The sequence below is a fragment of the Lingula anatina genome, chromosome 4 (assembly GCF_051362555.1).
Source record: "Lingula anatina isolate TDL-2025a chromosome 4, LinAna3.0, whole genome shotgun sequence".
Taxonomy (NCBI): domain Eukaryota; kingdom Metazoa; phylum Brachiopoda; class Lingulata; order Lingulida; family Lingulidae; genus Lingula; species Lingula anatina.
The window spans coordinates 26,947,319-26,966,063 of record NC_141770.1 but is presented as its reverse complement, the minus strand read 5'-3'; the positions used below and the strand labels follow the sequence as shown (position 1 = coordinate 26,966,063).

Here is an 18,745-nt window from a genome sequence, read left to right as displayed (position 1 = left end):
AACTTCACATGCAATGTAAATCCCTAAAAGTGCTACCTCTATATCACAAGTCTAGGGAACATACTAGTAGCTAAGTGGGAGCGGCCCTATACTCTTTCTGAAAAAAAATTACGGCGGGTCCGTGTGAGGATTCCACCATTCAGCTCGCCCGCCTTGCTTCTGTGCTTTTGATCGGCACGGTCGAAAAATGTGGGAGTTGACCCCCTCTCTTTACTTAATACACGCACACACAGTCACAATTACACACACAAACACACACATACACAAGCACGGGCGCATTCAAACTGCCTTGATTCTTCGGAAGAAATTAGGTTATACTCATACATGTTAGCTCATGCATTTTAAACTACGGTACATGTATGTTAACGCTGTTGACAGCGATGTTGCCTTCAGTGTGTGCACACATAAGTTCAAGGTTAATCTACGAGCATAAAAACACGCATTATCCCTGTTATACCCCTGTATAAGCTTCAAATATGGGCACCCTTCCATGCGTAACAAGAAAACACAACACCTTTCGCGAACAAGATTATTTTTAACTGTATTTGCACTCTTGACAGTAACCTGTTTTTGCCCTTGAATGTTTCGTTAGCAAATAGGACCAATCTCTACTGTCTGTGGAATATTGGGGTACTGCTTCAAAAAAAAAAAAAAAAAAAAAAAAGAGGATAGGAAATGTTATTTTAGAATTGTTGCTTTAGGTCTATTTCTAAATAGGATTTGATAAAATTAGCGATGATGATAAAAGGGTTTGGTCTATAGACTAATGGAAAACTGAGACAGTCGAAGCGGGACTGTCAAGAAACGGTGGTAGTAAAAAAAACGTTTAACTTTATTTCATATTTCCACTTTACTAAACACGAATAAGATCAAAACGTGCAGACCCCAAGATCCTAAGTTGACTTTGAACAATGGGCATTATGCTCATAAAGCTAACACTTATCAAAACGTTGAACGAACTGCTGGGCCCTGACCCCCCCCCCCCCCTCCCTTTACAAGTCAAGACGCTTAAGGAGGTGATCAGCAAACGGAAATAATGGGATGAATAAATATTCGGTTTTCTCTTCCTGCCTGAACTGTTTACTTGTCTCCCTAGTTTCTGCAAATCGCTTTTCTTGCTGTCCTCTGTGGGGCATTTACCGGCGATATGGTCCAATGTGTCTTTAACATTTCTTTTTTGCCTATGTTTTCTTTGGTACTTATCAATACATGTACAACACTTACATGTCAAAACGGAAGTATTTATTTGTTGTTTGAAACGTGAAAAGAAACCAACACTTGAAAAAACAAACACGTCTCCACACATAAGGTGTGGAAGAAAGTATTCGTATAGTGAGATACACATAGGCTAGACGATGACAAAAAAGAGAGATGTGCGAGCTCGCGCGCGCACACACACGCACACACACACGCACACACACGCACGCACTACTAGGCAATTAATTCTAAAGACCCAGTCAATCTATGTCGGGGTGAGGGAAGTCACAGACTATATTTTGTAAAGGATGTTGATAAATTATAGATCTCTTTCATGTACAAAGCTGCCTTCAGGTATACAGATTTTTGATTTTTCGTGTATACTTCAGAGTTAATTCCTTCCTATGCAATCATATTCAAGGGGAAATAGAAATTCCATAAAATTTTCTGTTGTCGATTTAAAAAAAATTCAATTCAGTTTTGTTATCACATTTATACTATATCTTTTATATATTAGTTGCATATGAGCCAGAAGTGGATACAGTTATTCCAGAAATTGAAATAAATGAGAAAAATTATGCAAATCTAGAAACAATGACACCAGCATGTAAAATATTTTCAATAAGGGATATATGCACTCTCGGCAATCTCCGGCACAAACGAAACGTGCCGAACGGGTAGGTGAGCGGATTAAGTGTTTGCGATTTGCTTTGCGGTGGTCGCAACTTACAAAACTACTAAAAGATTATTATTATTTTTTTTTATCATACGGTTAAACGACAATGACATCTCAAGTGTACCCGCATAACTTTAAAACCTATCTCGAGAAAACACAGCAAAGCAACATAAACAATAACGGTACAGGGTGGTAGGAACAGTGGGTCACACCCCTCCACCCAAAGTTTCGAAGGTGCACTGTACTCCCCGACCCCACCCCCCCACCCCCCAAAAATATAATAATAATCACAATTGTTCGAGCTATGTCCCCTGTATACTTCAAAAAAATTGTCCCCCTCTAATAATTTCGTCTCATGACCCCCCCCCATCACCCCCAGAGTCAAACCCTAGGTCTCCCATGTATGAAGATTAAAACACATACGCACAATTACTTACCGTGACAATTTCCCGAGACGGACTGAGGTATTCAAGCACTTCTGGTTTAAATTATCCACGTTAACACTGGTTATCGATCGCATAGAAAGAAACACTTAACGCAAATGACTGGGTCTGAAATAAATCAGCCCTTGTTGTCACATGGGTCACATGCGGAAGTTTACGCATAAATGTATGAATGGGTCGACAATTCCTTATGCACCAGGTAGTACAGTGTATGTCGCTTGTATCAAATTCTCGGAAGTAAAAAATGTACCGGATTGTATTAAGCAGTTATCTGCCCAACAGTGCGAAGAGAAGTGTTGAAAGTGACTCTCGTTTTGTCACTTCTGTCTGTTTAAGTTGGTTTAAAAGTGACATATGTATGATGTATTACTGAACATGTTCAAATTGCACATCCTGTTAGATCCCGGTTTGTGTGTGAAAAATAAATGACAGGCTAATTATATATTCGGCTTAGTTAAGGCTGCTTAATTTGGATAAGCGACTAAGTATATTATTCTTCTTGATAGAAGAGTTTTTGTCGAGTAATTCGCAATCTTTGTTTAAATTTTTTGTTTAAAATTAATTTAGCAACAGAGAGTGAAGTTGTGAAGAACTTGGAAAGAGGAGTTAACCCCCCTCTTCCCCCCGTTACGTAGCGTTAGGACTGTCAATACAGGATTTATCGCTACATCAAGCAGCCTGAACTGCAAAAAAAGCTTTACAGGTACATGTAGCATCTAGGAACCGACGCGGAAGTAATGCCTCAGTTAATAACTTCGGTAACGCCCATGCCAAAGTAAACGGGTACATAATTTATCGATAAATTTAACAGCTCGAATTGAAAAGAGCCTTACAAGTAGCACCCAGGCCCAGGGGCATCAGTAATGCCTCAGTTAGCAATTTCGGGCACACCCATGTCATTGTATACGTGTGCAGAATTCAGCGCTTCATCAAACAACTGGAAGTGAAAAGAACCTTACAAGTAGCATTCAGGCCCAGACGCGGAAGTAATGCCTATAATTTAACAACTTTGGAAACAGACACACCCAGATTTTAGCGTAGCCGAAGTCAAGGTCCAGAGAGCAACACGAGGCTCTCTGTTAGGGAAACTTATTTGCTCAGATGATAGAATATATTTTACACTGTTTGCATCCTTATTCATCCTTTGGAGATTCCACTATTTTACTTTTTATTCCATTGCTTTTTATTACCGTATTACAATTATCAAATTTATCTTATCCGCTAGGTGATATATACATCAATTTCGTTTTATACATTGATTAAAAATTCGTAAACGGTATCGTTTTATGATGTTTTAAACTGCGAATTAAAGCATCCACAGTAGTTGACCTTGTGACCCTCTACCAGGGCCGCAGTTTTTTTCCTTTTTGCTGTGACAGTACAGAGATTAGCCATCTATTTAACCATGCAGAGACATATCTCTTTATATCTAGTGAAAAATCAATATGTGGCCCTGTGCACAAGTATCCAAAAAAAAAAGAATAGCCAAGTCTCTGATGGAAGCATAGACATCACAAAAAATAATAATAATAAAATAAAATAAAAAACCTGAAGAAATTGCCAATTATGCACACAGCTACAAGTTGAGCAGTATATCTTCATGTAGTACAAAATAATTACTGTCTGGATACAGACAGGTGAATTTCAATTATGATGACGAAATTTCGAAATATATGAACTGGAAAACGAATTTATTGGCGGTAATTTCTCCACAGTCATAGACGCACCAGTAGCCAAGGTATGTCTCAATGATAAAGGGAAACCTGCTGAAATTTTCAATAAAATCAATCTTATGCTAAATAAAAGTCTAACGCATATTGAATACCACATAAGTTATATAGTAGGCATGTGATAAGGAATGATATTTTTACAAACCATTACAGTCATGCCTGTATAAACGGAAAGCGTACACACAAGAGACAATTTCATTTTTAACCGCCGATTCAGGATTGCAGCATGCTTTCTCATCTCTGCAAAGTTACAGGTAAGTGTACACTTTACTAAACATTTTGTTTAATGTTATATTTTCAGAAATTTATGAATATAAAGCAAAATACGATGCTTATTATAAGCGAAAAGCGTGCTCACAAGATCGGCGGCATGTTGCCCATGTCCCAATGTTGTTAACCAGTATCGTGGACGTGCAAATATATGTGCATAATCTGTACATGTCGGTATACAAGATATAATATCGTCCATACGCAAGCTCTGTGTGTATGTGTGTGTGTGTGTGTGTGTGTGTGTGAGTATGTGCGTGTGAGAGAGAGAGAGGAAGAGAGAGAGTTCAATAGCGATCTAGTTTGCCATATTATATGGTCAGAAAAATTAAAACTTAGGTCCCAAATCTCCTCTGTTGCTTTTTTTCTAATGACTCGACCTTACTATGATTTCTAAGCCGACTATTCATAGTCGTTTTGCTGGGCTCTGCGTTGGTAGGCTGACAAAGTTTCATATTCACCGACAGGTGTCGGCACCTCCTCTCCGAAGATTAACTTCGTGTACGCACCCTGCTCCTCGTTGTCCTTTGCCAGAATGCCTTCACAGGGCTGGTCTGGGTTCGAGACATTAGTAGTACCGGTTTGCACAGTCCAAGGCCCCGTATGTTGCCTCCCATCACGATTCTTCTCCGTTCTGTGTTTTGATGCTGTCAGGAATTCCGTGTTTTCATAGGTAACAGCTGGTGCCGAGGAGCGTTCTGTCGCTGGTCGTCTGTCCCTGTTCCTATAGTGTCGACATACAAAGAAAACCGAGATAGCGATGATGGCGACGGCCACAATGACGGCGAATGTCACGCCGGTGATCAGACTTACAGGCGTTGCTGTACCCTGATCACCTGGAGCTGCTGCATCAACTACCGCCTCCAAGTGTTGACCTATGGTAAAATTATAAACCAGAACGTAACAGTTTTTTCCTAATTCATACAATGCAATTTTCAATGGTTTGATATTAGGACAGTTTATTATTACTATTATTATTTTATTAATAATTATTATTATGATTATGATTATGATTATTTTTGCAAAAGCCTGAATGTCTTGTGCGTGCGTGCCCTTACATTATCGATTTTTAAAAAATACAATAAAATAGATATAATGAGCGATCAGGTTTCATAATACGTACATGTACAATCTTAGTTACTGAATTATCTTGATGACGAATGTTTGTTCCTTTACACTCGGTACACAGTATTAATATCATTTCAAACGCAAAGAGTTCAACCACGGAATTAAAACACCTTGGCTCCTTTTCGTCGAGTGAAAGGGGATTGAACAGACTAACCCTAAGTTGTAGGTGGTTGACTTATTTCATGTTAAGACGAGAAGTAGGCCTTACACTCAAAATAATATCTGCACAGAGTAACGGCACAACGCTTACCAATTGTAAGCTACCTTCAAGTATAGAATACTAAGTATATTATCTCTCTCATTATATATATAAGTGTGGCGCTCAGGGTAAATCCGTACAACCTCTTATCGACAACAGTTTATGCAGGCCATTGAAACTTGTAGATGGCGTTTGAATGGCAAATAATATGAACCCATCAAGCTGGAGTGACCATGAAGCATATTGTCAGGCAGTTCAAATAGCAGCAAGTTAAGTTTCTAGTCTAGTACTTAATGGCGTCAAGCAAAGCATGCTCGCTACCTAGCACGCGAGTCCATAAGCATAATATTATTTACCAATAATTATACATCCACTTCCATCGGACGCCAGTTCATACCCATTTCTACATGAACACGTGTAGCTACCACGTGTATTGTGACAGTTGTGATCACAGACATGAGTCCCATTACTGCACTCGTCAACATCTGAAAAAAAAAGAAATGTTACTTTGTGTAATGTGACTAAATGTTACCAAAATAATAAGTCGTATTGGAAATTACATTAGCTATATGATCAGCTAAAAATAAAATGCATCAATCAAGTTCAGTAGAATATTTTACCTATACATCCACGTCCATCGGACACAAGTTCATACCCATTTCTACATGAACACGTGTAGCTACCACGTGTATTGTGACAGTTGTGATCACAGACATGAGTCCCGTTACTGCACTCGTCAACATCTGAAAAGTAAAATGTAGATTTGTTGAATGTGACCAAATGTTACAAAATCCAGCGGTTTTATTGGGAAAGACATTTGCTTTTATCATTTACTAAGATCAAAATTTCATCTAGCATATACAACTACATGTACATTGAAGCATGTTCACCACAAAAAAAAAAAAAAAATATATATATATATATATATATATATATATATATATATTTATAGAAGCTAATATATACAAGCTTAATGGCATACTATTTACCTGTACATCCACGTCCATCGGAGGCCAGTTCATACCCATTTCTACATAAACACGTGTAGCTACCACGTGTATTGTGACAGTTATGATCACAGGCATGAGTTCCGTTACTACACTCGTTAACATCTGGAAAAAAGTAAAACATGTTAAAATATTATTTTCCACCATCCTGCTTAAATAGAGTTATTGGAATTACAACCTTAGGCAAAATGTTTACCCCTATGAATGCATTACGGGAAATTACAAAAATGAATGTAAGGAAGAAAGTTTTCGAGTTAAATGACATATTTGACACAGAGGTGCAGAATTTCTTGTTAGTGGCAAGACCAAAACCTTTATTGCAAGAGCAGAGGTAATTGCCAAAAAGATTACTCACAGCCATAATGTGACGTCCAACACTCGTTTTCTTCTCTTTTTAATTATTCTTAAACTTTTTTAACAAGCACCTCTCTTCAAGGACACCTGTGAATGAGCATGCACGTCTGTCATTTTCACTGCGATGCGTATTATGTATATGGACTGATAACACTGTATTTACCTGTACATCCACGTCCATCGGACGCCAGTTCATACCCATTTCTACATGAACACGTGTAGCTACCACGTGTATTGTGACAGTTATTTTCACATGCATGAGTCCCGTTACTGCATTCGTCAACATCTGAAAAACATAATTCGTATATGAATTTTACCAATGTTACAAAACCAGTGCTATCTTGTCTCAATCGGCTTCATCGCTTTACCAACTATGTGCTAACTGGATATAGCATTTGGCACTCAGATCAGTATAAAGCACCTTACACGTGCTATTTTGGACAAATGCATTCCATCACCCGAGAGCCATATTTTATGGGCAGTAAAAATAGGAAAGCAGAAGATTTGATTCGATTTTTTTTTTTTTTTTTTTTTTTTTTTTTGTAAAATAGACGGCTTCTTTGCCTTACCGTTGCAGAGTTTCTTGTCGGCAGCAAGGACGTAGCCTTTGTTGCAGGAACAGTAGTAGCTCTCAAGAAGGTTGTTACATTTCTGCTCGCAGCCATGATGGGACGTTAAACACTCGTCATGGTCTTAAATTGAGATAAATAAGCTCACATTTAGTTCTGATATTGGTTATAATCAGCATAAGTTTTACCAATTAAATGTAAACGTGTTAACACATATATTTTCAATTTTTTCGAACATTACAAAACGTTTTAAGTAACACTCACTCATTTTTTTAAACTACAAGTTGTTCAAATTTCTGGATTTTGATTCATAGAAAAGAGTGTGTATGATGGACCATTTCACAGTATTCTGAGTGATATCTTCTATAACATAACATATATCACAGATTTGTATTCTTATTTTAAAGAATCAATCAAAAACGGATACTAGGCTTTGCAAACAATATAGTTTGAAATAAAAAAAACATCGTTAAATCTTTCAGATTGATGTCGAATGTAAGTATGGTATTGAAAGATAAATTTGAGACCTTATTAGTTTTTAAAATTGTATCCTAATGGCCAGTTAACTTGGTCTAAGACATCCCCTTTTTAATTACACATGCCACACAAACAAAATGGTCAATAAACATGCCCTTTATGCTGTTAACAATGCACCATAAAGACGGCCCAGCCAGGGCGTAATTAACATGGGGTCTGGACTTCTTAGGCGTAGGACTAGATTTTGTCTGGGCCTTTGGCATATATATATATATATATATATATATATATATATATATATATATATATATATATATATATTTGTATCGATAACAGAGTTATATTATTATGAACCCTATATCACCCTTACCAGAGCAAGTCAGACCGTTCCCATCCAACACAAATCCAGTCCTGCAGGTACAAAAGAAACTTCCCACCGTGTTGGTGCAGGTGTGAGTACAACCACCATTGCCAGTGGAACATTCGTCGCTATCTTTGGTTATGTTAAAAATCAAATTCGTTAGACATCTGGATTTACTTAATGGCATCAAATATTAGCTCAATATTTTCAAAATTAATAAATCACGAATTATCACATATTGTTTGAATCAGTCTTTGTTCCAAAATGCGAGATGTCCCTATATAATTGGCAACAATCGAAATCTCGTGTTTGAAAAATCAAGTCCTAACTCCTGTTATATTTTTATAGGGACCACAGCAAACACAATGTACCTCTACACGAGTGGCTGTCCGCCTGCAGGGCATAGCCAACATTACAACTACAGCGGTAACTTCCCGGGATATTGGAGCATACTTGAGAACATCCACCTTTATTGGTTGAACATTCATCAATATCTGAAAAGAACATTTGTTTCAAAATAGATATGACCTTACCATTTTTGTGTAGTTTAGATTAAACCCAATATGTTAAATAGTCTCTGAATCACGCACTACGAACTTCGAGTACAAGGAAGATCTACCACGCAAATCCCCAGTACACAATATAGACCGCTACATAATGACATTATGAAATACAGTATACTGATCTATGCAATTTCAATGCAGTAAGCTACAGATATGTGAACTATACTTTCATTTACTAACAAAATAACTCAGATATAAACATACATAGTTGACCCCCTCCAAAAAAAAAATAAATAAATAAATAAATAAAAAAATAAAAATAACAGATTCCACAAAAATTTCAATGGATCCTGCAAAGGTCAAATTTCAAGAAATTTTAATACATTTTAAAATGACGAAGATAACCGAAACTTTGCGGAATTATCGTACATATTTTAAAGTATAATCTAGAACATTTCTTGAAATCTGATGGACCTTTGGAGAATTAAATGATTTTTTTCTATATCTCGTCACGTGCAGTAGTAACTACCAATAGAATTATGACACGTGTGATCACACCTATGGGTCCATGCAGTATATTCGTTTATGTCAGAAAAATAAATAAATTGATCCATTCCATGAGATCGGTGCTCGAAACAACCGCTGTTTCTCAAAAAATATTGGTTACATAAATCATGCTTATTTTCAATGTGGTAGGCATCTGGAAAATTACCACTGGATGTTATGGGTTTTTAAGGGTTAAAAACCTTGGTTCTATGGTGCTTATTGTAATGTTCCAAGTTTCATTTTATCTTATTTCAGTTTTGGTTTTCACTATGTATTAGATTGTTCATTAGTTTTGCTTATTAATATCGCAACATAAGCATGTTCTCCCCATTGTTAGCTTGTCACAATAATATTATTAATAATAAAATAGACAATTATTGAAATATCTGTTCTTTTCCCCAAAGTAAAACTCACCGTTACAGTTTTTAGTGCCAGACAATACATAACCAGTTCTACACGTGCACCTGTAGCTTCCTGCAGTGTTCACACAGTTGTGTTGACAGCCATGAAAACCCGTGCATTCGTTGATATCTGCAACAAAGTATAAGACAACAAAGTAATTGCACTTAATGCACAAATCGTTTCAGCATTCTCTTGTATGCATGACAAGACAAAATATTAATAATAATAATAATAATACAAAGAGACAAATATTGAAATATATATACATGTTATTTTCTCCGAAGTAAAACTCACCGTTACAGTTTTTAGTGCCATACAATACATAACCAGTTCTACACGTGCACCTGTAACTTCCTGCAGTGTTCACACAGTTGTGTTGACAGCCATGGGAACCCGTGCATTCGTTGATATCTGCAACAAAGTATAAGACCACAAAGAGGATGCACTTAATACTCAAATAGTTTCAGCATTCTCTTGAATGCATGACAAGGCAGAATAATAATAATAATAATAATAATAATAATAATAATAATAATAATAAAATAGACAATTATTGAAATATCTGTTCTTTTCTTCAACGTAAAACTCACCGTTACAGTTTTTAGTGCCAGACAACACATAGCCAGTTCTACACGTGCACCTGTAGCTTCCTGCAGTGTTCACACAGTTGTGTTGACAGCCATGGGAACCCGTGCATTCGTTGACATCTGCAACATAGTATGACATAACAAAGAGGTTGGTTGCACTTAATGCATAAAAAGTTCCTGCATTCTCTTGAATGTATGACACGACAGAATAATAATAATAATAATAATAATAATAATAATAACATAGACAATTATTGAAGTATCTGTTCTTTTCCCCAAAGTAAAACTCACCGTTACAGTTTTTAGTGCCATACAATACATATCCAGATCTACACGTGCACCTGTAACTTCCTGCAGTGTTCACACAGTAGTGTTGACAGTCATGGGAACCCGTGCATTCGTTGATATCTGCAACAAAGTATAAGATAACAAAAATGGTGCACTTAATGCACAAATAGTTTCAGCATTCTCTCGAATGGATGACAAGACAGAATAATAATAATAATAATAATAATAATAATAATAATAATATAGACAATCATTGATATACATGTTATTTTTTCCAAAGTAAAACTCACCGTTACAGTTTTTAGTGCCATACAATACATAACCAGTTCTACACGTGCACCTGTAACTTCCTGCAGTGTTCACACAGTTGTGTTGACAGCCATGAAAACCCGTGCATTCGTTGATATCTGCAACAAAATATAAGACAACAAAAGGGATGCAATAAACCCAAATAGTTTCAGCATTCTCTTGACTGCATGACAAGACAGGATAATAATAATAATAATAATAATAATAATAATAATAATAATAATATAGACAATTATTGAAATATCTGTTCTTTTCTTCAACGTAAAACTCACCGTTACAGTTTTTAGTGCCATACAATACATAACCAGTTCTACACGTGCACCTGTAACTTCCTGCAGTATTCACACAGTTGTGTTGACAGCCATGGGAACCCGTGCATTCGTTGATATCTGCAACAAAGTATAAGACCACAAAGAGGATGCATTTAATGCACGAATAATTTCAGCATTCTCTTGAATGCATGACAAGACAATTTGAAAAAGTACTTCTAACTGCAGTGTTACTACAGTAACTATACTACTTGTATTGCTGCTAAAAAACCTATAGTAATTGTAACTATTAATTCTTACTACTACTACTACTACTACTACTACAACGTCTACTTACCAACATCACACAGTGCTCCACTGTAACCGCTTGTACAGGTGCACACATTGGGGGCGGTACAAGAGCCGTGGACACACCCACGACTACAGATTGCTTTTATAGAAAAGAAATGCATACTAGTCAAGGAAAATGAACCAGGATTATGTTAAAACTTAACATTTATTGAAAATGTCCTTTATTAAAGTAGGATGAAATAAATTAAATGATAAATAAATTAATAGAAATAGATAAAGCATTGTTTGTATTTCATATGTGTGTCACTTACGTGTGTTACAGGTTGTTCCGGTTTGTTTCCAGCCAGAGCAGCAGACGTGAGTCTGATAATATTGTGTGTGGTACACTGACCGGGAGTAATATGCTGTATAGGATCTGAAAACGTGAAGCTTGTTGGGGAAGATATGAATTATACGGGCTGTCATTTCCCCAACTAATATTTTGTAAGAAATTGTAAATTTCAGTCATTTTATCTTTATCACCAATTCCAGAACTGCTAAAACAATTACGATCTACATACTCTTTTTCGCAATTCCTATCATTAACTGGCATAGTTATAGTTTATGCTTTAATAACCACTTTGTTAGTGTTTAATCAGACACAAAGGAAACTTATTCTAAGAAAGGAATAACCCTTGAGCGAATACAAACAGCGACCAGGGGCTACCGCGTACCCTATATCCTGCACATATTTTTGCTGTGATTGATATTTAACTTGGAACCCCCCTGCATACAGTAGATACATGTATATCAAACACCAACGCCATTGAACTTCCCATTCATATTAACTGATGAAACTGAATAAGTATAGTCCAGGAAAGAAAGAGAAAGGTAAATCTATCAGATTGGCGCCAAAGACTATAGGACAGAAATTTGTGGTTATGCGACATACTTTACACTTATTTGATGCCGAATATTTTGAAACCCCATGACTTCTTAATTTCCCACGTGAGCTGATTAAGCTAATAAAACGACTGAAGTATAAACAAAAGCAAGTTCCGTTTGAGTTATCATTGTAGATGAAGCACTTTAGTATAAACATGCAATATATTATGTTGAATTACGAAAAAAGGGAATTGTTATAAATTGAAGATAGAAGAACATTTTACTTTAATCACTTAAGTCTAGATTAGACAGAAAATACAAAAAGGATAAAAAAGAGGGATCTACAACCCCCCCCCCCCCAATCCTCTACCTGTATCTGCTGAACGGCTTCCACCCTGCAAACCCGCACATAAAGCCTGGGTCCCAACCCAACGTACGGGCTTCTACGTCTGGTTCACGGCCAAAAAGATTGGTATAAAAACATGGTTGAGGATATTATTATATCCGCAGCAGTGTTCAAAGATGGTGAGCCCAATCATACCGGCTTGCCCCCGATCCTCCTCTCCCACTCTTGCTCTTTGCTGTCTTTTTAGGCATTTTAAAACTTGAAATAAAAGGCAGAAACATTGCTTTTTCGTTCATGCCCCTCCTTTTAAACTCACGGTCCGTGCGCATGGAGTGACCACTATTCTTTCAACATGCACGAAGCCCGTAAGGTCCACACGTGCAGAGAGAGCACGTGGTGAGCAAGAAATAAGTACGAGTGACACTCCATGGTATAAGTAGCAACATGTGCCTCAATTGGGACCACCCCTCTAAGTAGAATTTAGCATGTGCAGAATGCGCATGTGCGTAAATAAGCTCTGGAGATTGTTGTCGCCATAAAATCTCGTTTGACTACGCCAAACTTTCCTTTTATCCATTTTTTGAGAATTCGTTGACCTCACTCAGCGGCTGTTGATCATGTCGAAAATTTTCTACGTGCTGTCTGCGACCTCCAAAAGGCTTTAGTGGAGTACCTTTGGTACTGCTGCCGAGACGCTGAGGTGTAAATCATAACTGATCTACTGCTTCTTTCAGTGCAAACGTATGTCTGTAAAATGTCACAACCTATATGGTCATTAATTTTATCACACAATAAGTATAGTCTAACTCTACTTACCTTTCACCTGTACAACGAGCCCAACCGAACAGGCCACAACTATATATATATCGTTGATATTGCTGCCTGCTTGCTCGTTGAGAAACCATCACCGATCTGCTTTTCTGTTGAGTGCATACGTGCGTTCTAAAATAGGACATGCATGTATTTCATGCATTGATTGACACGGAACCGAGTTCATGCATCAATTAAAACGGTACAAAGCTCAGCTATTAATTGATACGAAACACCTCCATTTCATGCATTGATACGGGGCAGAGTTCATGCATTAATTGACACAATGCTGAGTTCATGCATTAATTGATACGGGCCAGAGTTCATGCATTAAACGATACAGAGCAGGATTCGCGTGTTAAACCCCTTTTACAATGGAAGGCTTCCTTTCTGCGTCCTTTGTGCTACCATGCAACTGGCATCGCTGAGGTTGAGGAGGTGCAATCATCGCTTTGATAGTAAAATGAATGCCCAATGGCTAGTTATCAGCACGTCAAGTATTATTCATATTTTATTTATTTATTCATTTATTTATGTATTTATTTATTTTTGCTCTCAAACAGGGCCGTACTACGAGACGCAGAAAGGACGCATGTTAAGTTTAAAGGGTGCTTAAATTGCCAAGGGCGGAGTTCAAGCATTAATCAAAACGGGGCAGAGTTAACACATTAATTGATACGGACAGAATCCATGCCAAAACTAATACAGGGCACATTTCACGCATTCTGAATAAAATAAATAAGAAGAAGAAGAATATACAGACTTGACATTTAATATGGAATATTTCAGTTTCGAAGGTATGCCTACATGTAAGTGAAAATGCGTTCTTTTTTCACAAACTCCGATCTCATATAAGATATGTGAATGAAAGAGTGTGTAGTCAGGTGTGTCGCTACCAATTAACAGAATACCAGGTTTGTTGAGCTGCTGCATTATGTAATATGCAGTAATTGGCAGGTCAAAGCTTGGCTTTGGCAAAACATGGTTCTGTCAAAAAAGTATTGTAGCGGTTTTTGAGTCTAAAGGTAGCGTGCTATTAAAAGTTCAATCCCAAGAAACAGAGTTCTTTTTGTCAATAAACAGTTTTATTTAAATCCAACGAAGTTTGTAAGAAGGCAATAAAAAGTTCAATGTGTCCAGATATAATTTAAATGATACTGATGAAGAGTTTAATATAAATGCATAATCCAGGGTGCTACTAGGTAAAGTCAATAATCCTAGGAGGTGTAGACATCGGTTGACATCGTACTGGTACTGGTACTGGTGGGCTTCACTTCGGAATTATTCCTGCCGACGGTAACCTAGGGTCCCGTAGCTACGCTGACCCTGTCGGGATAATCTGACCGAGATATCCCTTAACGTTGGTGCCCCCGGCCAACGTATCGCTTGTCCTAATCGACCTCCTGCCTAAGGTCTGCCTACTCTACACGGGAGATATTTCCCTCGTCGTTGGTGCCCCAGCCAACGTAACTCAGGCCTTCGTTGCTACGCAAAGCCTGTCGGGAGAATCTGACGGAGATTTTCCCTGTCGTTGGTACTCCTGCCAACGTATCACTCCTCCTAACTAACCAACAATCAACCGCCCCAGTGAACCTGCCAGAGAAAGTAGAAACTTTCTCAATCGGAGCCTCGAGCGTAGCCTTGTCCCATCAGATTCGACCAACCGCCCCAGTGAACCTGCCAGAGGGAGTAGAAACTCCCTCAATCGGTACCTCGAACGAGTAGTATCCTCTGTGCCTCTTCCGTTGTATCTTCACCCAGCGTGAGGTAGGCTCTGTGTCAGGAGATAATTTTATCGTTCTCACCTATGAAAGGGGAAGGGGAATAGGTAAACTCGTAAAGACGTTGTTAGCACCAGAATGTTACTTCTGTACCGCAAGGTCGTCCTGCTCATGTTGTATAACTCGCCAGAATTATTGGCCACAGTGCTGACGAGGGTAATGGTTCCAGTCACATGAATCAATAAATTGTTACAAACGCCCAAATATTTACCGGACGCTCCCATGAGGGTCTTTACGGCCCATAATGATAGGAATTACTTTGATAACGATTGTTAAAAATTTGTTCCATTACAGTATCCATATGTCGGCAACAACTGCAAAGAAGAATTTGAAATTTTGCATGCAAGTGGTCGATTGTGCATTGTGTAAAATGAGCTATGCAGTGCTTTACGAATTTGTTAATCTGTGGCAGAATGGTGCGAAGAAGACAGGCACTGCCAGACAGATAATTGCGCCAAACGAAACGGTCCGCACAGTTTTATAGAGTAATGCCCAGACTGATCTACCTACACAGAGGCCAAACCCAATGTACTGAAATCTTACCACCAGGGTACAGGACCCACTGTCTTTCGGGATATGCTGTTGCAATCAAATAAAAACTACCCTGTCCGTTCAGAATGGGAGGGGGGTAAATTGCCACCAAAATGCATTTTTCAAGGCCCTTAGAGAACAACAAACTGGTTTTAGCAGGTTAGAATACCAGACGACTTCCGAGGAACCCACCGTAAATAGCTAAACATCGTTGTATGTTTCTCTAATGAACTGGGGACCTTGACTGTTTCTGGGTTGAACACTGACATCTTGTGGCTTTCTTTATTGAGGTCAGTTTTCACCTGTACCGCTCAACAGCTAAAATAGAGTTTACAGACATCCAGAAGAGGCCAACGATGAAGCGTGCGCCGCGTCTAAAGTGACTAAGGTCATTAACAGCGCCAAAACACCAATGGTAGTCATTGACAAAATCCTGAACCAGATCAAATAAAGAAATAATCTGGGAACCACCTGGTTATCATTTGATAGTGGGCAACTTAGGAACAATTTTAGGTTGCACGGTGAGATTGACAGTTCACACAGAGCACTTTTAATAGCAAATTAAGTACAGATCCAAGGGAATGAGCAGCTACCTTGGTCATCAAAATCGCCATATTTGAACCACATAGTCAATATGTAGGTATGCCATTACTCGCCGAATCAATGACCTGCATGTCCTACAACAATGGACCAAATTGGACAGATTTTGACCGATGCCTGGAATGTTATTTCAGATTGAACTTTAAAAACCTATCCCAAGGAATGCCTTGCCACTTGAGAGCGCTGGTTATATCCAAAAGAGGTCAGGCGTAACAGCGACCGTTACTGTGACTAGTGACTGACATGAGGGTCCTTTGTGGAGCGTGTGACTCTTTTACAGACAATAATATGGAAAATATGGAGGTCCAAAAAATCTCTTTTAATGGTTGTCGTACGACATAGTATAGGCAATGTGTTTTTGTTTGCTTCTCTGGTGAATTCCATTAATGAACTGATGTCACAATGACAACAAAGAGATAATTAAAAGTTATTATAACACGATTTTAATCCTTATTTTCATTTATCAGTCAGCAAAATAGGAAAAACTGATGAAAAATGATTTGGAAAATTCCACATTAAATGTCAAGTCTGTATTAAATGATATTGATATTTGTTTGTGAAGTATTGTTATTTTTGGGGCACCCTAAGTTCACTGTAAATTCACCTCTATATAATCAGCAAGCCTCTGCTGTTTCCAGTTACTGGTAACACTGGGTGCCCCGAAAGTAGTGATGCAGAAATGGAGGCTTTTTTTTTGTAGGTAAATAAAATATATGCTATCCTTGATCTCCCTCTCTCTAATGTACCCCCATCCTACATCAACTCATTTCACCCTCGTATGACTAAATAATTAGTTTAATTAAATGGAAAGAAAGCGAAAACAAATCAGCGTACCCTGTCAAAGTGCGGACTTCGCCCACCTGCTGAAGCAGAATAACCAACAGCACTCCCCAACTGGTCGCACCCATTTTCACCGTTTACTTCCGTGTATCGTCTGCAGCACGTTAAATGTCGGGAGCCTGTAAATGACGCAATCATGAGATTAAGAGTTAGTTATTTGTGTATTCTTGATACCATGTTTATCCATTAAAAAGCGTTTTCAGTTACCTGAGGAGATGTAAACTGTTATCATCGGCCTAAAATCCGGGATAACTGGAGGATCAGAGAGGCGATACCGTCTCCGGGTATTGTACCACCAGTTGAAGTAAGCCCATTCGTATGGAAAACAAAAAAAGGATACCACTTCCAGTGTCGTGTTTGACAAGCTCTAAAAAAATGCAGTTAATAAGAGTTCTCAATGTTTTTGTTGAAAATTACAAATTTCCAAATAAATCATGGAGATAAATAAAAGGTAAAATCCAAATTTGTGAAGTATGGTTAATGGCAAAAAGTAGGTCAAAGGTTAATTTTAAGGTTACAGTTAAATTGTCAGTATATTACTTCCTATTCAATTTCAATAATAACTATAGGCATTTCTCTGTCAATTTTGTACGTATAAGGGATAGAAAATGTGCAAAATTCAGTTATGGTGAAAAGAAGGTCAAAGGTCAATGTCAAGGTCACTGTTAGATTACCAATAATGACTTCCTATTCAAGTTCAATAGCAACTATTTATATTGAACAAAAATATTAACGCACGAAACTAAAATGGTCAGGTGGAATAGATAATACTGAAATATGCCCAGGTTGATGGTTTATTTGTGATTTGACGGATTTGTATTGATCAAGTATAGTGGTCTGGTTTCACTTTGCCGCTCCCCGTGAGTATACTTAAAGGTTTAGTTTTTCCACCCGTAAGACTAATGGAGCATGACGGAGTGGAAGTCAATCTGCATGACCAATACACAGACACTCCTTACATTCTAGGCAATAAAAGGGCTTACCAAAATGTGCATTTCTGTCACTTGTCAACATGCCACAAATGTCTGAAATCATGAGGCACGGCACGCTTAATGCTGGCTTGTTGGTAACAGAAGTTGCAGCATGCCTGATTGTGCATCTTTCCACTGTTAGCCGTCTGAGAACACGCTTCAGAGACACTGGCAGCACTAGGAACCGCCCACATGCCCGCCGACCATGTGTTACCACACCCTATATGTCGCCCATCCAACACATGTGGGATATTCTGGATCAGCGTTTCGCCATCATTTTCCAGCTACTGAGAATGTTAACCAACACTCCAGGAGGAATGGGATAATATCCCTCAGGCCACTATTGACAACTTAAGTGTGTGTCCATGATAGGACCAGTCAGAGGGTGGCAAGGTGGGG

General features: G+C 38.1%; 1 protein-coding gene across 3 annotated transcripts; it reads right to left on the bottom strand.

The window, feature by feature from the left end:
- Positions 1-3,990: 3,990 nt before the first annotated feature.
- Positions 3,991-18,700, bottom strand: LOC106175649 (uncharacterized). 3 transcript variants are annotated; one of them, XM_087011563.1, is made up of 19 exons: positions 17,583-18,700; positions 17,370-17,494; positions 13,630-13,755; positions 11,915-12,018; positions 11,650-11,742; positions 11,316-11,432; positions 11,025-11,141; positions 10,738-10,854; positions 10,450-10,566; positions 10,154-10,270; positions 9,872-9,988; positions 8,780-8,902; positions 8,418-8,540; positions 7,571-7,693; positions 7,165-7,287; positions 6,630-6,752; positions 6,261-6,383; positions 5,997-6,125; positions 3,991-5,188 (listed from the first exon to the last, which is right to left on the bottom strand). In XM_087011563.1, the coding sequence occupies exons 2-19, from the start codon at positions 17,441-17,443 to the stop codon at positions 4,716-4,718; spliced, it is 2,439 nt and encodes an 812-aa protein (XP_086867689.1). In that variant the 5' UTR covers positions 17,444-17,494; positions 17,583-18,700; the 3' UTR covers positions 3,991-4,715. The 3 variants fall into 3 exon arrangements, with proteins under 3 accessions (XP_086867689.1, XP_086867691.1, XP_086867690.1); XM_087011565.1 differs by lacking the exon at positions 6,630-6,752; XM_087011564.1 differs by lacking the exon at positions 10,450-10,566.
- Positions 18,701-18,745: the final 45 nt, after the last annotated feature.